Raw genomic sequence first — 25,402 nt, 5'->3', positions numbered from 1 at the left:
AACCATGCTCGCCTTCACCTAGTTAAACTTTGCGTTTAACACTGATGTGCATACACTGCTTTCTAGAGGCGGGATGTCGTCACTTTGCCGTAACACAATCGAAATGCATGGTGAAAGATGTCGTTTATGGTCAATGCACGCTGTAAAGCAGCGTAGACTTATTTCAATAGCCCATTAAGCTTCCGCGGGCCACATAAAATGACGTGGCGGGGTATATAAGATAAGCATATCATTTTGTTATAGAGTGCTACTATTTTCCCCACAAATAATACCTACCATGATAAAGATAAGTTTGCTCTTTCAGGTGGTTATATCGCATTAGACACAGTTTTTAACATAATCATATGTGACTGCACCTGCTGCACTCATCGTCTGACTAGTGACAGCTGGTATGAGGGTCACACGTGTGATGAGAGGTGGGAGATAAACAACGACGATTTCTAACTTACAAAGACGCAACAAAGCATCGTGTTTTCGACAAAAAAACGCTTCTCCATCTACTGTTCTGGCGGTGAATTGTTTTCAGCACCCCCAGCCTTTGGAGAACCATAAAGGCAACAGAAATGCTAATTAATTTGTCCTATCCGGCGGCCCGCCCATCCTTAACGGAGTCGGAGTACCATACTGGCACCTTTAGTGGTGTCCTTGCAAGACAAGGGAATATGTTAAACACAAGTTGGTCTGCTGCAGGCACAAACTCCATGTACATGTTACAGTATTAAAATTATTACTAGAATGTAAAACATAAAATAAGAAACAAAAGCATATCAAACATGACATTAAAAGCGGTTTAGAACGATATTTACAAGAAACACAACTTTTAATGATAATTTCAGAGTCTTCCTCTGTCCACCTTCCTCTTCAACTGTTGAGACCACCTCTCCAGAAGTGTGTCATTAAGGTGTGATTGTCATTTTAGCATTCATGCAAATTAACAACTGTCCCAGACGAGTGTCTGGGTGACCAGTGACAAAGGGGCTGCCAAAACAGCCCTACAATAACGGGAATAAACATAATTTTGGGTATGTGACAAGCATTTGCTAAACTTGCAACAACAGGGCAGGCAACTCAAGCCATTTCTCCCTGTGCTCATTCAACATAAGTCTATGGTTCATTCAGCTCCATGTAAATCGGCTATCGGACAATGTGAACTTTTGTGCTCGTGCCCTGTTAGTATCCGCCAGCACATTTGCAGGCAGCTTTTATTGACGTATGCAAATAAATGGGGTGCGAGTTTACCCATTTCGGATTGGTTTCAAACTTACCAAAAATCTGGAAAAATTATTCTATGAAAAAGCTAGTAGTATGAGCAAGGTTTGAGAATCGAACAATTTTTGGGGGGGCAGATCGTTTTGTAAATGTTGTCTGGAGTTAAAAAATAAAAACGACCGGAAGAATCTGAAGTCAAACACGAAATGCAATACCACCTACATCCACCGGGGCCGTTGCTTAAAGTCGAGGGGTGGGGGCTTGGTTTTTCTCCGTTCTTGTGTTCTTGCGAACTCGTTTGACGTAATCTTTCATTGCCCAAGTACGGTTCCAATCCAAAGAACACAAGTCACCAAGAACGCCAAAAATACCCGGAAATGTTCTTGATGTTCTTGTTCCATTTTATCGAGGATGCATCGGATGGTGACCTGGTCAGCGAGAACGCATGTGATTTCCCAGAAGTCATTGCAAGAACACGCATCTCAAATCGTTCCCCGTCCTTGCGGTCTTGCAAGACCGTTCTCGCAAGACACTTGGTAAGAACATTTTTCTCAAGAATGTTCTTTTCTAGCAAGTACGTTCTTGGCGTTCTTCGGATTGATAAACAGCCATTATTTGTGCGGCTCTGCATGCCTGTAGCTAAGCACTTCGAGATAATTAAGCTGGGGCACGTAGCCTGTGCATTCTTGCTGTGCGGCTCTCTGCGGCGTCTACGGACCCTACGCAAACGCGTTTGACATTGAAGAATAAACCAAGCTTTAGATACGGATTTGTACATGTAATGCGAGCGCTCTGGGCGCCTGAGCAAAATTTCTTAGCATTCATTTGAGCGCAAAATACTTTTTTGAGCTTTATGCAATATAAACATTGTTGGGTTAGGGCAGGGGTGGGCAATCCTGGTCCTCAGGGGCCACTGTCCTGCATGTTTTAGATGTTTCCCTACTCCAACACACCTGATTCAAATTAATGGTCATTACTTGGCTTCCACAGAGCTTGATAACAACCCATTTATTTGAAACAGACGTGCTGGAGCATGGAAACATCTCAAACATGCAGGACAGTGGCCCCTGAGTACCAGGATTGCCCACCCCTGGGTTAGGGTAGTATTTGCCGAAAATGGCAACCCACATTGGGTTGTCTCGCTGGCTCTCATGAAGGCAGTCGCATTTTCTTTCCCTCCCCTCCCCCTGACCTTCCCTGCTTGCTTTCCTGCTTGGCTTCTATCGTATTGTCTAGTCATTCACTGAGAAATGCTTTGAAGTTTCAGTCATTTGGATAGTTTTGATGATATAGCTCAAAATCAAGTGGATCGACTACAACCACAAAAAGGAAAAACCTGAGGGACTGGAGCCCAAGGAGAACATAAGTATTTTGGGCTGCCCTCGCAGACTGACCACAGGCAAGCAAGCTAAAGCTTGTTCCCTGTAGAACTATGGCTTGCAACGACTGCAAACAACTTACTCAAAGGATAGTCAAACTGGAGCTAAAAGTCAGAACCTTCTTAGATATCAGAGAGACCAAAGACTTTATAGACTCCATGCTACCTAGCCCGGAGGCTAAGCTACCGGCTAATGAGCCACCAGCTTTCTCTCCACTGGCCGATGGACCAGATGAGTCATGGCCTGCTCTCGGCGCTAAACCAAAGAGGCCTAGCGCCGCTTCTACCTTCATCGGAGATGGGACTGGCACAAAGGACAAACAGCAAAAAAAGCGAGGCTGAATTTCTTCCCGCATCACCTCTCCTCCTGTCCCACTCAGAAATTGATTCGAACCACTGGGAACTCTCTCTCCCTTGTGTGTGGAATCCAAGGCAAAGAGGCACAGGAGTGCTAGCCACGCAGCTAACAAAGATGAAGGGCCCAGATTGCCGACACACCATGATGGTAGCTAGTACACACATGCAAATCCAACACATCATCGTCTGCTGCAACTGGGAGACCCCCATTTCACTCCAAGCCCCTCTCGGACAACTTGGGGCGCTGATCGACCCCCCCATCAAGCCTAATCAGACAACAATATCACAGGATTATCAAGATCCAAGGTATGCTAAGACTACCCACAGCCCATCAGCACTTAGAGGAGCTAACGCTGCTAGCACTATAGAATCTACTGCTAGCACTGACTAGTGGCTGACCTTGGTCTAGCACAAGGTCCTATCTTTGCTAACCCAAATAAGCAGTCTTATTAGAGGTCACCGGAAGCAGTCATGAGAAGATTGGTGATGCAGCCTTTGCCAATTACGCCCCAGAACTATGGAACAAATTACCCATAAATATTAGGGAAGCAAATTCGCTAGACATTTATAAAAGACAGCTTAAAACCTACCTTTTTACCAAAGCATTTAACTTTTTTTTTTTTATCTCAGGAGGGTTTTACAACTTTTAGTAGTTATATTATAGTTTTTATAGACTTGCTTTGGATTCCTGCAAAGATTGCGGCTTGTGTTTGACTTGCACTATCACTTATGTGTTACATTTTACAAATTCTTGTTTATTTTGTAGTTTTTATTACTACTTTTATCACTTGTATTATTGTCTTTGCTGATTTTATGTTTTCGCTGATTTTATGTAAAGCACCTTGAGCTGCAATTTTTGTATGAAATGTGCTATATAAATTAAGTCTTACTTACTTACATTTTAACCTTAAAAATGTGGGTATTTTGAGAATACAAACCCCGGGCTGTTACAAATCGTATTTCCGGAAGGTTCTTCTGTGGTTAGCACGGTATAGTCAAAATTCATATTGTAGACCAAATTCATTCATACCAGTATATTTCTGTATCGTTCATACCGTCTTACCCCTTGCCCAGTCCTACCATCAATAAATAGAACATTTTCCACTTCATTACAGTTTCTTCCACGTCCTCACACTAAACATATTTATTGTTGGAGCTGGAGTCCTCATGGCTAAGTTTTACCCAAACATTGGTTCCATTATAAGGTAAGAAAGCCCTTCGGTTGTCATTAATATCCTCCTCTAAATTCCTAATGTGTTTCATAAAGATTGTCATGTAATACCTAGAAAAGTATGTGAATGAACATTCATGTTTCCCTGCCTAGAAAGATCATACAAATAAACACAGTTAATATCATACTGTGAATATCATACTATCAAATGACTAAATATAAATCATAGAGGAAAACAATCATTGTAAATTGTGAAACAATACCTAATTGACACAGTGCTACTGTAGTGGAGATACTGAATGAGTTCTAACACTGGGCACTAGCTCAATATTATCTCTGTGTGCACCCCGGTGTGTCGGACAGAACACCACTTAAGGCCATTGTGTCCAGAGCATGTACAAATAAAATTAGCTTAGAGGGTTGTGCATGCCAAGGAACATATGTTACTAGCTATGTCTTACCTTTATAACTGATGGCCACTTTTAGAATATATGTTATATTTTTGGTTGTGGACATTGTTTCAAGTCAATGAAACACATTTGTCAAAACGTGCTGGAACCCGGTTTAACTAGGTATAAAAAGTACAATATGTCATGTGTTATTCCATGGGCTCTTTCAAGCCCCCAAAAATGCTAACTGAACCGCATTCCTTTTACCCCTCAAGGTATTCGGGGGCTACATGCGGTCTGGCCCTGGTGTTTGTTTGCCCCGCCATGGTCCACATGATCTCTCTAAAGCGTAGGGGTGATCTCCACTGGCCCTCTGCCATCTTCCACAGCTTCCTCATCCTCCTGGGTGTGGCCAATGTTTTGGGACAGTTCTTCATGTAACTTATTTCTCTGGGTGCTCACAGAAATGCCAGGCCAGTGTTCCACCTTGAACATTTTAGGTGTTGCACAAAAAAAATTAACAAACATAGGGGCAACACTGCTGCTGTGAGTTTAAGTGACATTGTAGTTATTGTCACACTATGGATGGACTGTATTTATGAGTGATCTTACAATCTGCAAAACACACTGGGAAATTATTACAAATGTCTTTGTCTTCTAAATACTTATTGATTTCCTCTGTCTTTGCACTTTCATTATCTTCATACTGATCTGTACTTTAATCTTGCAACAAAGTCACACTTAAAGTCAATGACATTAGTCTAGATATTTTGGCTAACCTTTGTCCAAACATATTTACAGCCAATACAAATGTTCCCAAAACCTTGAGCAGGATTTTTTATTTATCTGCGATTGGTTAAAACTGCAAGTTTGCACAGCTATGCTCAGGTGTAGGCTTGATATAGAGATGATATGGAGAGGTTCTTGACCATATTTGATTCTCGATTTGAGAGAACTATAGCAAAGTCACTCTTTTATACATTGAAACTCTCAATCCCAAAACCATTTAGTTTCACTTATTTAGATTTGACTTTAGCTTCTCACCCTGCTGCATCTCTGGGTTTTGTAGTTGCTTGCACTCATGACCAAGCATCATGCCACTGTTAGGATTCCTGTGTAATCACATAAACATCACTGACTGGAGGTTACTGGGGGTTCTAGAAAACTCCTACAATTTTTTTCTCCCCATTTCAAGCTAAATATAGACAAGGTGAATCATGTGTCAAGTGTACATTCTCTTACGGATAAATAATTCCAAAATAAATATGTGATGCATACTTACAGTGCTGAGTATTGAGTCATGTTGTTTGGATGGACGTCCCATATCTCTGACAATTTAACACTACATTGTATTTGTAACTTGTCTATCCTGTACACATACAGTCCCTTCAAACGTAACCAAGCACCAACTATACTTAGTGAAGTTGTGGACATTTTGCTCTATTGAAAATACCAGTATCTTAAAATTAGTTTCTGATTGTTCCGTTTGTAAATGCAATGCAACCAGGGATGGATTAAACAACAGGCCTGCCGGGCCCATGAGCTCAGGGGTTCCCTAAACCAGAGCCTCTGCGTATCATTGCTGTTATTAACTTGATATGCACTAGTGTATTGATATGATGAAATGCGCCGTAGCCGGTACGTGCTAGGCTTAAGTCATTAATGTCTTTGACAGGGCCCCAAAATTCGTACTAATTAAACAAAAGAAATTGTCTAAACATTCACCTTGAAGATGTCACAAGAAATAAACCATCATGATACCTTTCAAGTGAGTATTTATCCCCTCAGTTTATCTATAGGACTATAGGAGGGGCTGAGTACTCCATGCAATATGGGCCCTTCAACTTTGTAGGGAGAAATCCAAAAAGCAAGTGCAAAACAATAGCATTAGAGCTGTGTCCAAGCACCCCCAACACACACTATCGAAGATATAATTTAAGCTTATGATGGTCATTTTTCAAGAAAGAGAGAGGGTTGTGTGGGCTACAAATGTACACTCTAGTCTATTGTTACAACTATCAAATATTTTTGGAATATAAACGTTGTTTATTTTGTTGATTACTCGAGTACTTTTACTTTTTTTTGGTGGTGAGGGGGCCCCTGGGCTTTGACACATCCAGGCCCAGGGGCCCGTGGTTTCTTAATCCGTCCATGAATGCAACAAATGCTAATGGTGTTATATACTGTAACAGTTACAAGCATGGAAAAAAAGTATTGGGTAAGTGAATGTAACCAATCAATGTCAGACTTGATCTAAATGATGAGTTTATCATTACAGTGAATTTTCTGTGGGCATTCGGTGTATGTGTTTGTATAATTGTCCTTAGGGATTGTTACATGCTGGATCAAATAATGCAGCATACCTCCACATGGTTGAGGTATTGGTGGTGAACTGATTTAACACTAGATGAGTGGTAGGGACAGAAGCTCCTAGTTATTCTATTCCAGCGTTCAATACACTTCTTGCAATGCACCATTTACTTACATCATACATTTTTTCATTGCTGGAGTCGCTGATTTACATGGTGATACATCCCAAAGCAAATGTTAAATGTTGTAAATAATGTATTGCAGGCATTGTATTCTATATGTACATTTCTGCTTGGAAAGTGCAAGAAATATAGAGAGAAAATTATAATTCTGTTGATGCTCATATGTAAGACTCATTTTAAGGCCACAAAATATAATAGACTAGTGGGGTGATTCAAAGTCTGGAATTTATTCAAGTCTCAAAACCAGCAACTATTACTGTTTTGAAATTGACTTTAAGATTATCATTGCAGGCAATTTGTCAATATAATGCATGAAATTGTAATACATGCTGCTTAATAATGTTTAAGGAAAGGAGCGGTGGCTGAGCATCTCCATACAGTGCAAGAGGAAGATCATTTGTGGTTTGGCAGTGAGGTAAAACTGTATTTCTACTGGATGGGATCCATGCGTCTGCCACAGAAGCAGTTAAGATAAATCGCCTACAGTGGCTTCCTTCCCAATTTGTCATCTGGACTGATTTGAAAACGTGCTACCATGTTGCGGCTTCCCATAAGAAATATGTTTGAACTGATCCAGCTTTTTGCACATTTGTGCCAAAATGAGAAAATGGAAATGAATTAAAGCAGCCACTTTAAAGGATTTAGATACTTCGTTCCCTATGTTGTTTCATGTCCCAGATGGGTATGGTAGGTGGCAGGGCTCTATTGTTCAGGTGAAGAGATCAGTGTAGTCCACACTGCCGGCCTTCTGTCCACATGGGTGAAGCAGTTGCTCCCCTCCTGACATGGTAATTGGCTCTCCCTTGAGAGAAAAAGAAGAATTGCATGTGTTTTTATTAACTTGATTTTTTACAGTCGCTAGGACACATTTCTCAATACTTAAGTCACTTTATCTCCACACAGTGAGCACAACAGAAATATATGTGGGCTAAACTGTGGATCATTTATCATTGCTTTGGCACAAAATGCATTCAATGACTACATCTTTCAAATGACATTCATTCGACACAACAACCGCCAAAACTCCTGTACGTACAGGCCAATTTGCACATGCTTACATACTGTTTTCAAAACAATAACATATTACAAAACAAGACAGCAATTTGCTACATTTTTACAGTAATATTGTAATAAAATATATATAAATCTAAAAATTAAATGCTACAAAAACAATTGGACCAACCCCAGCTGTTACTCTTTCAATTTCATTACAAAAGGAGAAAACTTCAGAACAGTTTTGTATTGTGGTGTAAACATGGACCCAGCCAGAGATAGAGAAGCGGCTGAAAGAGGAAGAAGAGTTGCTGAAAGGGGGAGAGGAATATGTATGCATGGTGGAAGAAGAATAAGAGGAAGATCAAGACATGTAGTCTCAGATGAGATCAGAGCTACTGTAATTGATCATGTAATAAATCATGGTCTGTCAATGAGAGAGGCTGGTCAGAGAGTGCAGCCAAATCTGTAACGCTCAACAGTGGCATTGATAAGGAAGTTATACTGAAGAAGGCAGGCCGGAAGGAGTCAAGACAAAGGAAAGGAGTTTGACTTTGGTTTATTAGTCGAGCGCTGATGGCATGAGTGAAAACTCTGTCTCTCAGCCATGCTTAAATACATGAGTTGGACAGTACAGATATAGAATGCACAGAATTACTTCCATAACGGGTCTTCAGTGGTCAGTACACTGATACACGAGAGCATACACCAGCAGGTGAAGTGGTCGTTAATCACATTAGCCCTGTTTTGTACATGATTTGCATCACAGTCTCCTAACTGTGTGCTATATTCTGCTCAGTGGAGGCCTCGCTGCAGGACCTCTTGACCTTACAGATACTCAGGCTGTACATGTACACAGAAAATCTGCCTAACAGGCATCTATTAGAGTTAGAGTTTTACGGCAAACCAACAAGTAACTTGTATTCTGCAAGGGCATCTGACTGAGTTGAACATTACAGAAGTAAATAGAGCAAAGACCCCAAACCGACTTGTCTGTAATTGCTTTTGTATTTCTGCTAGGACTCAATGGTTACCTCACACAGGTGGGAGAGGTAGTATGTTCACTGATGCGCAGGAAACTGCCATTGTTGATATGGTCATCAGAAACAATGGTATAAAACTCATTGAGATTCGAGACAGTGTTGGCAGACAACGTTACTTTTGCAAATATTCACAGTGTAAGCATAACAAGTATTTCTAGAGTCCTGAAAAAACATCAGGTCAGGATGAAGCAGTTGTACTCAGTGCCTTTTGAGAGGAACTCTGAACGTGTAAAGCAACTCAGGGACCAATATGTCCAGGTAAGATCACAATAAAATACAGAACTATTTTTGAACAAAAGAAATACACACAGAGACAAATTAAGGATGCACCGGATTCGGTTTAGGTTTCGGCCGAACCGTTGAATTTTTTCCACCGAACCCAAGCGCTACGCGTGCTACGCTGATCGACCTAATGACGCCACCGTTACGTAGGTGGTCCGTTCAATGCAGTAGGCTTTTAGTCAAAAGAAGGAGATTCAAGTTGAGCTGCATGTTCAATTTGCAATGCCGATTTGCCTTGTGGTGGCAAGGACCCTAAACAATACACAACATATCCGCTGTTAAAACTTGCGAATGAAACATCGGAAAGAAATTCAAGAAATCTAAAAGGCTAATATTTTGGATATTGATTGGATCTTGAGATAGGCATATGGTAATTGTCAAAATAGTTTTTCCCACTTGTCTTCCTGGCATAATGTTGCCTATTCTTTATTTATTTTTTACAGTATTTTTTTTTAAACACACTGCTGTGGACGTTGTTTACTTCTTTAATGTGTTTACTGTGTTAATGGATGGAAGATGGGAGTAGGATTTGGTTTCGGATTCTGCCGAATCTTAACCAGTGGATTCGGTATTCCGCCGAACCCCAAAAATCTGGATTTGGTGCATCCCTATTTTTAAGTAATGTATACTATTTGTTCCGGGAGTACAACGGTACTTAGGAATGATTTGCTGGACCTGGGGGGTATTCCAGGTCAGGGCCGGTCCTTCCTACAGGCGACATAGGCAGCCGCCTAGGGTGGCATGAAGAGGGGGGCGGCATTTTCCCAAGTACATCCATTAATTAACCCTCCTGCACAACCAGCAGAGGGCGCCAACCGCGCCACGTCATGTCTCCGTGTTGCGTTTGTGGGGGCGGCCCGGGGGGGTGCGGCCCTACGATTTGCGCTCGGGGGGGGGGGGGGGGGTTGAAACATTTTGCCTAGGGCGCCAGATGTGCTAGGACCGGTACTGTTCCAGGTAGCGGGTTTAGTGAAAACTTTTTAGCTGTTTAACCCTGAAAAGGGGCATACTCCAAGGTTTCCGTTCCAGAAACAGAAGTAATGAAACCTTTTGGTAAGTTTCCATGGTAACTTACCCAAGGCAAGTTTGGGAAGTTGAGTGTGTATTTGTTTTTTGGGGGGGGCACCATCGTAACTTTTTTTTGAGCAATTAAATATATCTTGTTATGCCTGTTTTGTAATATACATTCCTTAAGGCGCTTAATATTTATGTAGGCCTACTGAAATAATATCGGTATTATAATTATAATAACTATGATGATTTATCAGTTGGCAATTTTTTAGTGCCGCCTCCACCTCGGTGGCCTACGCACAGCGCGTAGTTCATGTTATGGGAGCGGCGGCACTGCATACTTGATGCTAACTACCTTTACATTAGCGACAGTAACTCAGCTGTTAGCTGCAGAGCCGATGTTACAGCCACATTCTAAGGGTAGCAAGCTCAGTAACAATATACAGTAAAGCAGTGGTTCTCAACCCTGTCCTCAGGTACCCCCTGTCCTGCATGTTTTAGATGTGTCCCTCCTCCAACACACCTGATTCAAATAAAAGGGTCGTTATCTAGCTCTGTAGAAGCCTGGTAACGAACATGCATTTGAATCAGGTGTGTTGGAGCAGGGAAACATCTAAAACAAGCAGGACAGGGGGTCCCTGAGGACAGGGTTGAGAACCACTGCAGTAAAGCCACAAAATGATATAGCGTTAGTTAACTTAACCTACTTGTCCGAGGTTTGTAGCTGGACCAAGGAAAATTACTACTGATCCAGAATTTTATTTCAGCAAGGCCAGCTTTGTATTAGCTCAATTTGAGGAAACAGTCGTGGCTGAAATGTTTGCCGCAGACATACAAAACTTTGGGTAGTTGAGTCGGCGCTTTTCCAGAGAAAATTAAACTAGAGGGGGTACAATTTCTAGGGAAAGTGTAGGGTGTGCTTGCTTGCGTCGGTTGCAGAGCGTTTTTTAATGACATTTTTACAACTGATATTTCTGTATATTTTATACAAAAAATGCATAGCCTACTTATTATTTATAAAGATTACATAGATTTGAAAGCATATTTTTTTCTGCTCATTTACAACTCAAAATACTAAGTGAAAAGTAGGGTAGAATGAAATAGTTGTCTTCTCATTTCCCCTGCAAGAGGGAATGGTGATCAGCAGCCTCATAGTTGAATCGAAATGAATACATTTGGCAGACCCAGGGCTCAACATTAAGCTCAACCATCGGCTTAGCTGTCCCGCACACCAGGTGCTGTCTGCAAGCATGGCTGGTCAGGGATTGTTTTCGAAAATTGTCTTTGCCAGTGTGAATAGATCCACTTTTGTCTGCTTTAGAGGGGAAAATACGACAGACGACGCAGTGCATCTTAGTTCCATAAAAAAAGTTGTTTCCGTTTGAGCTCGTAGCTCTACTTTGCTGCCATCTTCACTTTATTATGTTGCGCCAGTCTCGCGCCAGTTGTTAAAAATGTATCGACATTATAGAATTACAATTTGACAACCACTCGTCACTCACTACTCAACTCTTGATTTGCCAACTGTGTGACCCATGAGCTGCAAAGTTATTTATGCATTTAGCAGATAGCAAAACATATGAAGGATTTTTTTTTTCAATCAATAATTTGCAGTGGCCCGATCGGGCCAGCGAGTTGCTAGTTTAACTGTCCCGACGTTACTTTTGACTGGCCCCGGGTCATAGTTTTTGTCGAGCCCTGGGCAGACCGGTCTAAAAATGGACCTAATCTCTATATCTTATTTATATATCTCTATATATATATATCTTAAACGTAATTTCAAGTTTTTCCCTTCATGTGATATTTTCAGGCATTTTGCCTACCCATATTGCATTCATTCATTAATAAAGAACCCCCTTTGAAGCTTATTCTAACAACGTTACCAGCAGTAGCTATCTCAGATGGAATCGCGATTCAAATAATACCATCTGCTAACTGAAAATATGCCCCCAAAAACGTAAATAAGCTTGACATTTATTTAGGGGGAAATTCCTCATTCATAAAAATCTCAGGGGTAGCGATCATTGTCAGTAACAAGGCAAAATGCGATATAGCCCTGCTGTGTGGAGAAACTGCCCCGGTAAATTGTAGGCTACTACTACTAGACTGTCTTGGTAGCGCTTGCGTTGGTTGAATTTGATTTAACGTTCCGTTGTACGGTTTAGGCTGAAATTAATTATTTTTATGAACAGATTGATAAAGTATGGCTGTGGCAATGGAGTTCAGGTTAGTTGTAGGGCTGTTTTTTTATTCGAATATATATTCGAATAGTGGTAAAAAAACAAAACGAATTTCAAATGTTTATATTTATATTCGAATGAAAACAACAACAAAAAACGCAGCGGCAGTGCGTCTGTCTGCTTTGCGGGTGAGCGCGCGCCTCAGCGTCACTGCTGACAGTTGACTTGCGTGGAAGATGGCAGAAATTGCAGAACCCAGCTTCACCGCAGCATAGAAAGTGATTGTAACCCCCAAAAATCTGAAGAGTGATGTCTGGAAATATAACGAATTTTGGTCAGTTGATGGTAAACTTGTTGAGCCTACAGCTAAAGTGGTGTGTAAACTATGTAAGCTGGAGTTCGCTTACCATTCAACAACTGGCTACATCTCCATGTGTACCACAGCACAGCTCGCTCGGAGCGTTCAATGTCGGTTCTATACTGTAAAACTTAAATTTTAATAATATTTGTTTCAATCACTGAATGAAGCCTGCCATATTGGGGAAAAGAATCGCAACCTTAAATTGCTTGCTCAGAACTCAGCATTTGTTTATTGTTGTCGTTCATTTTACACCACTATGCGCAGAGAGCGCATTTACATTTATGGCAAAGGCAAAAGAAAGGCATTTTTTGTTGCTTGTGAGAAAGATGAATCTGACTGTATTTACAAATATGGGTAGCAGTTTTAACCTGGACCTTAACCTAAAGTATTACTTTGTTATGTTCAAGTATTTTACTGTCAGATGCACAGAACAACACAAGGTCAGACTGGGCACTGAAATTCTTAAGACAAGACAACGTAAGCACCTGGCATAACATAACATATAAGTACACAGAACATAAATTACATCTATGCTAAGCTTAAATAAGTAAACCTCCTAAATATACAGATAAATATAAAAATACAATATACTAAACCCTAAATACAATTAATAACCTATTGCTAACCTTATAAACCTATTCTAAACTAAGTGAAGTACAGTTAAGTACAATATTGCAATATTACTGATAGTGCAACCAGTAGCTGAAACTGACAGTGTGTAAGAAGTGAATCAATGACCATGTCAATGTCCATTCAGGAGCCTGATGGCAAATTACAGTGAAATACATTAGTGCAATGTTACTAATAGTGCAACCAGTAGCTGAAGTGACAGTGTGTAAAGTGACTAGTATGAAGTGAATCAATGTCCACATCAATGTCCAATCAGAAGCCGGATGGCCCTTGGATAGAAACTGTGTATGCGCGACCGAATGCTGCGGTAACGCCTGCCAGAAGGCAACGGGGTAAAGCGACTGAAGTATGGGTGGTAACAGTCTCTTAGAATCCTGCCAGCTTTCCTGAGGCATCGTGTGTAGGGCATCCTGTAGGGCTGAGAGCTTCCTGCCGATGATGAACTCAGCAGAACGGACCACACTACATAGGGCCTTGCGGTCCCTGTCTGTGCAGCTCCCATACCACACTGTGATGCAACCGGTCAGAATGCTCTCTATGGTGTATCTGTGAAAGTTAGTGAGGATGACTGAGTCCATGCCGAACTTCTTCAGTCTCCTCAGGAAGAAGAGGCGTTTACGGGCCCCTTTGACCACCTTGTCCGTGTGAACAGACCAGGTGAGGTCATTGCTGATGTTCATCCACGAGGAACTTGAAGCAGCTGACCTTCTCCACTTCGGATCCGCTGATGTGTAGGGGTGCATGCTCCTCCTCTTGCCGCCTCCTATAGTCCACATTCATCTCCTTGGTCTTGCTGACGTTGAGAGAGAGGTTATTGTCCTGACATCATGATGAACTACTTTGCAAATATGTGTGCCACCTGTATGGCACTCATCTGCCAAAACCGTGAACGATGCAAGATACAAAGCATTCTGCAAGGCATCGTCAGCTTTGCCAGAACTATCCATTCCCCCGACAAGTGACGCTAAGAGACTGATACCACCCATCATTCAGTCTTTTTACCCTGTTGCTTTCTGGCAGGCAATACCGTAGCATTTGGTCTCACACATGCAGACTGGACAACAGTTTCTTTCCAAGGGCCATCAGGCTTCGGAATGAACATTGATATGGACACTGATACACTTCTCACTAGTCATTTTACACACTGCCACTTTCAGCTACTGGTTGCACTATCAGCTATGTTGCACTATTGTACTTCACTTGTCTTAGGTTAGCTTACGTTTATAAGGTTAGGACAGGTTATTATGTGTATTGTGTATTTAGAGGTTAACTATACTGTATTGTATATTATTATATATTAGGAGGTTTATTATTTTTTTGCTTATCATAGATGTAATCCATGTTCTGTGTACTTATGTTATGTTATGCCAGGTTGCTTTGCGTGGTCTTGTCCTAAGGATTTTTCAGTGACCAGTCTGACCTTGTGTTGTTCTGTGCATCTGACAATAAAATACTTGAACTTAAAATACTAGAAATCCTTCCCCTGAAAGTGTGTTGCAGGTAGTCCACTGCAGTTGCAAGGCAAATGTGAGTGTGGAAGATGTTCCTGTATGTCAGCAAGACTTTCTTGTATTGATTTGTTGGTGCCAAAGTTGTGCAAATGTTACCCAGGAAACAGAGGAAAGGGCTACATGGGATGACAGCTCTGACTATAGCAATAGGGATGATACTGATGATTAGGGATGATTCTGATGAGGAAAGATGATACTGATGAGTAGGGATGATGCTGATGATTAGGGATGATACCAATGAGTAAAGATGTTACTGATGATACTGATGAGTAGGGATAATACTGATAGGTAAAGATGATTCTGATGTGTAGGGATGATACTGATGAGTAGGGATAATACTGATGGGTAAAGATGATTCTGATGTGTAGGGATGATACTGATGAGTAGGGATAATACTGATGGGTAAAGATGATTCTGATGTGTAGGGATGATACTGATGAGTAAGGATGATTCTGATGAGTAAAGATGATTCTGATGAGTATGATACTGATGAGTAGGGATAATACTGATGAGTAAAGATGCGCTGTGTTGTATTTTAGGTTGTTTTTGAGCTGTAATGAATCTATTGTAGAATTGTCAAATGTTTGGCATTATTCAGAATTAAGTGACGGGGTAACGTTTTGAGTCATTTCAGCCAACTTGGGCCAGTGTGCTTCTTTCTTTTTATCTTTCTGTGATTACACTGTGCCTACTGAACATTTTGATCTATAAAACATCACAGTTTTGCTAAATTTACTATGGTCTACATTCACACTTGAGTATAGTAATGCACCAATACCTGTCTCAAATGTTTAGGTACATGTATAAATGACAGTTTGATAACTATTTTGTGTTTCTAAAATGAATTAAAATAAAGTTACAAGCAAAACCAGCAGCATAAGAATTTCGTTTTTTTAAATGTACAATCATATACATTTATGGATCGTGACAAAAAACTGCAGGATAATTTGCGGAGAACTTTTAACATAAAGTCCATAAGGGTGTTGTCTATGCAAAAATGCATTTAAAAAGTAGTGCCCAGGTGTGGGAATGAAAATCACTTTCTAGATACTTTTTCCTAGTTCACCTTATGGCCTATAAGTAAGGGTAGTGCCGAACATGTGCCGCCGTTTGACTTCCTACTGTAAACAGCTGTGCCTGTGGAGATGTTTTTGTTAGCAACTAGCTACTAGACTCGGCTACAGCGTTCCAGTGAGCTACACTGGTTTGAAACCACAGAAATGATAATTTCACCCACAGATTGTTTACTTGTAATCTAATGTCATAATAAATCCTACAAAGAAAATGTATTTGTGAGGAAAACAGATGCATCATAGACCGCTGTAGTATGTGTTGCCCGGGCAACAGAAGCTAATGTCATGATGCTAATGCTTCAGTGAAATAGTAGACTACCGTTTCCGAAAGTAGATGTGGGCCTACTTCCTTAATAATATCAGCTAATATTGTACATTACATTTCACAATTATGTTTCACATCACAAAGTAAAATGAGTAAATAGTTATCACCCTGGCCTCTTTGCTTGTGGTGTTTCTGCAGGTGCCTTGCAGTAAAGCTATAGTTAGCCTAACTATCCCCCAAGTTAACAGATGGGAAACTAATGTTCTGCTACAGGTAGTCACGCGTGTTTTCGTGACGTTAGTGACGTCAGTGACTGTGGCTAGCAAGTTACCCACCGTTAGCTTCACTTTTCACCACAAAAACGTAATTTGAACTTAATCCAGCCAACGGAACGTAAATAAAAATACAACCAACGCAATCGCTACCAAGACAAACCTTATAACACTGATGTTGTCTATGTAGTCCCAATATTGAGGGATCCTTAGGGGTGCGAAAATAAAAAATTATAATAAATAATAATAAATATATATGTGAGAGAACAACCTTTGTTCTCTCACATATATTCCCTTTTTACTGCATTTACTCGATAAGGATGCTGCTTTATTGGAACGGCATCGCCCACATCGACATTGTGCTCTAGCACGGTAGTGCGGCTTGGGATATCACCACATAGACGGGAAAGTGCCCACTAGCTTCCCAATATCGGCTTGTTGCTCCCCACACAGATGCACTAACAGCGCCAGTAAGTTTGGCAGTAGTTCGGAGTTCGCCAAATGCGCACAGAGCTGAGAAGTGATACGAGGACTCAACCCGTCCTCGTCGTCCACAGGTGCATCGACAGTGTTTTGAGACAGCACCACTGTAGCCATCGAGGAGACCGCAGGTACAGCAGTTGCATCTGTGGTGTCATCTCTGGAGTGGTACAACTTCAGCATGTTTATGTGACAGACACGGCTCTGACGTTTACGATCAGGCGTGTCTCACTCAACTTCTTCTCTACCTTGTACGGACCAACGAAACGGGCAAAGAGGGACGAGCCTGGCACAGGCAGTAGGACCAAGACACGGTCACCAGGCTGTAAGGACTGATACACAGCCTTGTGGTCAAACTGCGCCTTCATCCGCCCCTGCGTGGTAGACATCTCTGCAGCTAGAGCACACGCTGAATGTAGCCTCTCACGGACTACACTGATGAACAGTTTGATCAGAGGAGCTCATCACACTGTATTTAACTGTCAGTTTGTGTTATGTGGGGGGAGGTTGGTAAGAGCTTTGTTGGTAACTTTGTTTGAGCAAGAAGTGCAAGCTTTCTATATTGAGTTATATTGACTATTGAGTATTGTATAGTGAATATTATTGAGAGAACCGTAAAAGCTTTGTTTGTTACTTGTATTCTGGTCCCACCTAGACGTCTGTGGAGTAGGGCTAGATAAGACACCCTGGGGTTTACATTCACTCGTAGGTAACTCTCTGTTACATACACCAGGTTAGAAGCTAGCGGTTGTCACCCTGTGTATTATAGCAGTGAGGTAAGTGGTAGTTCAGTTGGTGTCAGGAAGGAGTAGAGGGGTAGGGAAGCTTAGGGACCTTTTGTATTATTTATTTGATTTGACAGACCGCTGGCAGTGCCCTACTCCTACCACTTTGCCGTTTGTTTTTCCTCCCCCATTGTTGTTTTGTCTATGTATATGTGTACTTAATAAAACCGTGTGCACGGCATTTTTGGTTGTGGCAAACACTAACACCCATAGAGGAATTATTTTCCTCATGGAGGTGGAAGGTTTATGACCACCATCCACATCAGAGAACCCTAAACCTTTTTTTCTGCAAGGGCCAGATACATTTTCCTGTCTTTAATGTGGGGCCGGGTCGGTCTGTAACAGAAAATTACATGAGCAGCTTTTCAGCCTGGCCTGGAAGGACAGCTAAATGGAGTACAAGCAAGTCCTTATCAGGTCCAGATCAGAATATTTCTCTAAATTGAATAATAAGAACACACACAACACTAAGTTCTTATTTGATACTGTTGCAAAACTCACTAAGAAGTAAGTTATTTCTCCCAATGATTTCTTAGATTTCTTTGACCAAAAAATCTATCCAATAAGGGACTAGTCTAGTCTACAGACTAGTCCTGGAGGAGTGGTTATCAACACTGAATTTTCCTCTATACCCAGCATGCTGCATGTTGAGGCTCTCACTCACTTTAACCCTATTTCTATGGAAGCGTTCATCGAGCTGATAGATTCCTTAAAACCCACTAGCTGCCTTCTCGATCCCCTCCCTGCCAAACTTAGTAGGGAACTTCTCCCTATTATTGGACCACCCATGCTTAGTATTATTAATGAATCTATTGTAACTGGCCAAGTCCCCGACAATTTCAAACAAGCTATTATTAAGCCCTTTCTTTTAAAACCAAACCTGGATCCAGGTTGTCTTAGCAACTACAGGCCAATTTCAAATTTGCTTTTTCTCTCAATTCTTTTTGAAAAAGCTGTGGCACAACAGCTCACTGACCACCTGTCCTCAAATCAGCTTTATGAACCTCTCCAGTCTGGATTTCGTCTTCACCACAGCACTGAAACTGCATTAGCCAAGGTAGTCATTGATCTATTATTAGCCTCTGTCCTGGTTCTTCTAGACCCAAGTGCAGCTTTTGACACTGTGGATTATGAGATTCTCCTGGAACGTAAGGAAAACTATGTTGTGATTTCTGGTACTTCACTTCAGTGGTTTAGATCGTATCTATGTGATAGATCACAATATGTCCACTATGATGGCTGCTTATCCAGGAGCTCCACTGTACAATACGGAGTACCTCAGGGTTCAGTTCTAGGCCCTCTGTTATTTTCACTCTATATGTTGCCTTTAGAAAACATAATTGGAAGCTCTGGGGTAAATGTTCACTGTTATGCAGATGATACTCAGCTATACATGTCTACAAAGCCTAGAGAATTTCCACATGCTATGGAAAAATGTGTTTCTGGGTTAAGAACTTGGATGACAGCAAATTTCCTTCTTCATAAAACCGAGGTTCAAATCTTCGGTCCTAAAAAATACAGAAATAATTTATCCAATCTGACCTTAGACTTAAACGGCGTCAAAGTCTGTCAAAGCCAGCTGGTAAAAAATCTAGGAGTCACAATTGACCCAGACCTTTCGTTTGAGTATCATATTAAGCAAATGTACCAGAACTGCATTTTTCCATCTAAGTAATATTGCCAAAATACAAAAATTCCTCTCAAAGGATGATGCTGAAAAACTAATACATGCATTTGTTACGTCCCGATTGGACTACAGCAATGTGTTGTTCTCTGGCCTTCCAATTACCTACTGTGGTGGGCCAGAAATCATCCTATAGTGGGATATATGTTTGTTGGGGTCACATCAGGGCAAGGCCCAGAGTAGGGCATAGAGCAGGGTAGAAAGCACTAGGCTGTGCGCGAGATAATATAGATGAGTCACAATGTTGTTGTGCTCAGGCCCCGTAGTCAATTATGGGACAAGCACTTGGCTGTTCCAGCTCAAACTTCCTGTGTTAAGAATGTTCTTTCCCAATAGCGCAGTTAGGGAGCTGTATGCTTCACACAGATAAGCAAGGTCGGTGTGACATGGAGTCTGTTCCCCTAGATAGAGATGACCCTGGACTCATGACAACCGGTAAACAAACAGACCAGTGTCTGTTTAAGATTGACCAACAGGTATTGATGAGATACCTGATGATGCCTGATGATTAATGATGCCAAGAGTTATTTGTGTGACGTGTATGAACTGTATAAAAGACCTGGAGGAAATGAAGGAGGCTAGAACTTCTCGGCTGAGAAGCTCTAGCGAATGTGAAACCCAAAGAGAACCTTTGTAATAAAGCATACCTTTGTAATCCGAACTCCTCGACTCAAAGCCTATTATTATTGATCGATAAGAATCACTTCAGAAGCCTTCCACACTACCTAAAAAATTTACAGCGGGTGCAAAATGCTGCTGCTAGACTACTGACTAGAAAAAGAAAGTCTGATCACATAACATCTACTCTTGTCTCTTTACACTGGCTCCCTATCCAAGCCAGAGCTGATTTCAGTTCTACTACTAACTTACAAATCTCTGCATGGATTGGCACCACTGTACCTCTCTGGTCTCCTTGCACCCTATTGCCCTGCAAGGACACTTAGATCTCAAGATGCCGCCTATCTGGTGGTTCCCAAAATTAAGAAAAAAACAGCTGGAGGTAGGGCGTTCTCATATAGAGCACCTCTTCTCTGGAACAAATTACCTGTCTCAATTAAGGAGATTGATACTGTTTCGACATTTAAAATGAGGTTAAAAACGTTCTTGTTTAGTCAATTCTACGATTGGTAAAGGTAAGCATGTGTGTATTTACTTTCTATGTAAACCTTGTGTGTTTGCCTATGTGTGTATCACATGTAACTTTTAGATTTTAATTATAGCTTATATGTTCACATTGCCTCATCTAGATGTTACATATAAAGTAAACCTATTACTGTATATTGTTACTGTTACAGTTTCCATTGCTGTATATTGTTACTGTTATAGTTTCTGTTACTAGTTGGAGACAACGGGGGACGGGTCGTTTTCATCCTTATTCGTAAGTACAACTTATTTTAGAGTTCTTTCCCCTCAAACAGATTTCATGTTCCAACCGAGGGGTGCTGGTGCTATCTTAGTTTCTAGGGCTGCATCAAAATACCCCTTTTTGCTCTGATAAATTGCTGCACTAGTCCACACTTGACCGGTGGGAATCTCATTCTATTATGACTGTAACTGTTACCTGCTCCTGACATTCTCTAATCCCTGCTCTCCTCTCTCTGTCCCCCCTCCACACATCCCCTGTGGTGTGGGGGGTTTGAGCTGTCAGCACCTGCCTGGTCGTCGGTCTGCCAACGCTTGACCTGGTCGTCAACCGGAAACCAGTCTCCATGACGGCCAACAGCGAGTTTCCCGGTCCCGTCCTACATCTATAAAGCTGAACAATGGATTTTGGTGTTTCAAAACCCATTGACACTGTATGACATCCACCGTGGTTACATGGATTCGAGTTACTGGCTTATTTGGACTGAAATAGAATTATCCCTTTCTTGTAAACACCTTTGTTCGAATGATTGCAGACTGACTACGATCCGATCGACACCCCGAGATAACTCGATCCGAGTCGGTTGATAATTCGGACATCGCATGCTTGTTAATGGTGAATTGGACTATGAACTGGACTCTGCGTTTGTGCACATGCTTGAGATCCCGCCGCCATTCCTCCGGGTCGTGACCTGGAAGTCAAAAAAGACGATAAGTTGTCGATGCTACGAGCCGGCAGAAACAAACAAACAACGCGAGCCAATAGCGCCGTAGCGCAGTACTACTATTGTCATCATGCACGAAATGTAGAGGGACGTAGCTTTTCTTTGCTCTCTGCCGTGTTTCTCAAAATGTTGATGTTGTTGGTAGTGGTGAATAGGTCAAGCGGAAAGGACTGTATCACCACTAGTTGTAATGAAAACAGTGCCACGTATCGTACTGGGATATGACCAATGACCAACCTTTCGGCCAATGATTCGGTTTACTCACTGCCATGTATATAAGGATAATAGCAGTTGCCCCAAAATTTAGCATTATCCGAATTAAGCTAGATTTGAATTAATACCATCATGTAAACGTAGTGTATGTTTAGCCTGTGTTCTGGTCCTCTCTCTCACCAACCGTCTCTGGAGGAGTGGATCCCTCTCTGAATTGCTCCTCCCAAGATTTCTTCAATTTTTGAAGTTTTTTTCCTTGTCTTCCTTGAGGGTTTAAGTTGGTTGAGGGGCAGTTCTATGGGCGTATGTGAAACCCTCTGTGACATGTTTGCGTGTAAAAAGGGCTATACAAATACATTTGATTTGATTGACGGGAGGAATCTCCCTTTTTTTTACAAAAAAGATTGAAATCTCTCCAATACCGCTCTCGGCCTCTACGCAACTTCGACGCTCTCACGCTTGCCAGGCATAGACAGTAGAAGAAAGCACACACAGCGATTGACTGGTTGGGAAACCCTGGATACAGGACTGTTAACGGTGTCGATCTCCAATATAATAGGTGTTCCATTTGAAAGAAAAAGCGGTGAAAGAGCCGCATGCTGCTCCAGAGCAGCGGGTTGCTGACCCCTGCTCTAGACAAACTATATCACATGTGGTTCATTGTTCTCAATGTTGTACATAACAGCAACATTCAGCTACTTTCACACAATAATGGACAGGGAGTGACTTATTTTTATACTACCTCATGGTACTCGACAAGCTCTGCCAATGATGAGAAGTGTAACTGGTCCCCCAGCAGTGTATAGCATCCGTCTGTGGCATCAATGAGGAAGTGCTTAACTGCATCTTTACATCGATAGGAGAGTACATATCCCCAAATCCTCTCACTGACCCGAACCAGGAAATAGCCCGGTGTCCCTTCGGTCAGTAGGTTCTCTGCATCCTCCCGAGAAATAATTCCTTGGTGAAGCAAAATAAACATGTTACATACTGGTGGTATGTGAGACAAAAAAAACATAGAAGTATGTGTATAAAAGCATTTGATATCGAATACAATGCAAAACAGTGTAGTTAACATTACTAAGCAGAATAAAAACATAACGGCCATAAAGGTTTGAAGGAAACATATAGTATAATATAACTCCCAATAAAATTGTTTCAAGCTAAAATCTAGAAGTAAGGTTATCACTCATTTGATTGTAGATTTATAGGGGTCATTGATTGCAGAACCAAATGTACCTTGTCACAGTTGAATAACGACAGTTCAGTGGGTAAAATGGACATACAGTGAACCTCAAAGTCCATTGACACCTCTTTCCTAAGTAAATCTCACATTTAAAAAATGTTGCTGTGAAACAGTCAGTTTTGAAAAATCCCCTGTTGTAACGTCACAACGGGGCTCCACCTTTTTGAGTTCTGGTCTGTACCTTTATTGCCCCAAAATTTGCTGCGTGCTGCTCTGTGTACTTCCACAGAATTACAAAGACCGTTTTTCTAGCTTGTTGAAAAAGGACTATGGTGGTAAATGCAGTGTTCCAGGCTGTACAGGGAATGCTGACACCTTTCAGAGTCTTCCTAAAGCCTAGTTTATACTTTTGTCGCCGACACTTTTGAAATGGTCGCCGACGAAAAAAAAAAAGTGTCGCTCAGGCTGCTGCATTTATACTTCGGCAAACAGTCGCCTGTGCTCAAGGTTCGCGTGACGTAAACAGAATCATTTTACCGTTACATTCATAGCTATGGTTACATTGTTTACGCTTTGTAGCCTAGGTGATCGATCAGAGAAAATGGCTGTAGCTAATTTTGAGAGGCATTATAAAGGTGTGGATATGTTCTAACTTGCTCTGCCAATCTCTCCTTTATTCCTTCCATCTTAATTAGCTGTTGAACGTTCACTGAAAATTTAAAACAAAGCAGTCAACGATGCGTGCCGTCTATCTAGCCAATCAAACTTGCGCAACACAATGTGACGACATCAGCGCCAGTAGAAATTTCTCCTGGTAGGCGACACTTTCAAGCGACGGTTAAAAGTGTCGACCGTGACGCCATTTCTGTCGGCGACCTTTTCAAAAGTGTCTGCGACCTAAGTATAAATTGGGCTTAAGAAACCAAACACTCGACGGGCAGTGATGTTTGTCTATGAGAAGATCCCTGTGCAGTTCGACAGAGGACTGTTTTAAATGAATACCTTGGACAATTTAAAGAAGGATTTGCTAAGCCGCTGTTGCTGAAAAGAGGTGCTGTTCCAACCGTACGCTCATCACAAATGCAAGCTGTAAGTATGATTTTGTGCTAAAAGTTAGCCTTTTAGCAATGCTAACGTCTCATGTATCTAGCATAGGTAGAATGATAAATATGTTTCTCACACATCAACATACCTTACTTGGCAAATGACTCTAGCTAGACTAGCTGCAGTCGGCATTAGAAGGGAAGTTTCCGAAAAAATTGCCAGAAAACGAATAGCAGTCTGGCCTATTGCTAACGCCAGTCTAGATTTTTTATTCGAAAGAACTGGAGAAAGGCAGGTGCTAGATACAGGATACGTTAGCATCGCTACTAACTGTTACCCACAAAATCATACTACAGCATGCGGTTGTTATGAACATAAGGTCGGAACGCACCTCTTTTAAGCAACAGCTTCATAGCTAATCCTGTTTTACATTGTCCCAGGTTTTCAAAACCATCCTTGGTGAAATGGTTAGCGCAAATGTCAGATTTAGTCAGATTAGTCAGATGGCTGAGCGGTGAGGGAGTCGGGCTAGTAATCAGAAGGTTGCCGGATCGATTCCCTGCCGCGCAACATGATGTTGTGTCCTTGGGCAAAGCACTTCACCCTACTTGCCTCGGGGGGAATGTCCCTGTACTTACTGTAAGTCGCTCTGGATAAGAGCGTCTGCCAAATGACTAAATGTAAATGTGTGATGAATTAGCCTAGTTTATTGGCAATGGGGTTAACGTTGTTATAACGCTGCTATATTAATCACTACCCTGTATGTATACTGTATGTATACACACATGTCATGTAATGCTTAATACTAATATACACATATATCCAATTGTGATCAATTGATTCATTAAAGAACAAATGGGTTCAGGCGCCAAGATGAGTGTAAGTAAGTATAATGCAGAGGGTAAGCAGGCCAGCATGGGAGTAGAGTTTGTGGCACTCAGGGCCTGGTGTGAGCACAATGGGCTATTCAGCTCTGGAGAGCAGTGTCAAAATGAGAGATAAGGTGATGCTGGGACAGTAACTCTTTGCTATTTAAGGACGAGTCAGACCGGCTGGTCTGACTTACGGTTTGGATATACTCTGTTCTGAGGTCACATTCCCCTGGAGACCCTGCCCCACCTGCATTCCCTTGGAGACCCTGCCCCACCCTTTTCACGCTGGATGATCTAAACCTTCAGCTTGGAGACCCTGCCCCACCTTCCCCCATACATCATCAACCCTGGCCTTGTCTGCCTTACTCCTTCTCCTGGAGACACGACCCCCCCCTTCCTTGGAAGCGCACCTCCCATCTCCCTGCACACCATCA

At 41.7% G+C, this 25,402-nt stretch overlaps 2 protein-coding genes across 11 annotated transcripts in view; one reads left to right on the top strand and one right to left on the bottom strand.

Annotated features, from left to right (window-relative positions):
* slc38a9 (solute carrier family 38 member 9) overlaps positions 1-5,787 on the top strand; it is a 34,901-nt gene extending 29,114 nt beyond the window's left edge. For 3 of the 6 annotated variants that reach the window (XM_047017260.1, XM_047017256.1, XM_047017257.1), the window contains 2 exons: positions 4,060-4,149; positions 4,780-5,787. In XM_047017260.1, coding sequence (XP_046873216.1) covers positions 4,060-4,149; positions 4,780-4,945 — 256 coding nt within the window. In that variant the 3' untranslated portion in view covers positions 4,946-5,787. Of the gene's footprint in view, positions 1-4,059; positions 4,150-4,779 lie in introns of those variants that run through there. The other 3 variants (XR_006955812.1, XR_006955811.1, XR_006955810.1) reach the window with 1 other exon arrangement.
* sh2d4a (SH2 domain containing 4A) overlaps positions 5,346-25,402 on the bottom strand; it is a 61,719-nt gene continuing 41,662 nt past the window's right edge. For 4 of the 5 annotated variants that reach the window (XM_047017261.1, XM_047017262.1, XM_047017264.1 and 1 more), the window contains exons 8-9: positions 22,609-22,826; positions 5,346-7,798 (exon numbers count right to left, since the gene is read on the bottom strand). In XM_047017261.1, the coding sequence (XP_046873217.1) occupies positions 7,706-7,798; positions 22,609-22,826 (311 nt within the window). In that variant the 3' untranslated portion in view covers positions 5,346-7,705. Of the gene's footprint in view, positions 7,799-22,377; positions 22,827-25,402 lie in introns of those variants that run through there. The other variant, XM_047017265.1, reaches the window with a different exon arrangement.

This window comes from Hypomesus transpacificus, unplaced genomic scaffold (genome assembly GCF_021917145.1).
Source record: "Hypomesus transpacificus isolate Combined female unplaced genomic scaffold, fHypTra1 scaffold_51, whole genome shotgun sequence".
Lineage (NCBI taxonomy): Eukaryota > Metazoa > Chordata > Actinopteri > Osmeriformes > Osmeridae > Hypomesus > Hypomesus transpacificus.
The sequence above is the reverse complement of the archived record's forward strand: the minus strand, read 5'-3'. Positions and strand labels throughout refer to the sequence as shown.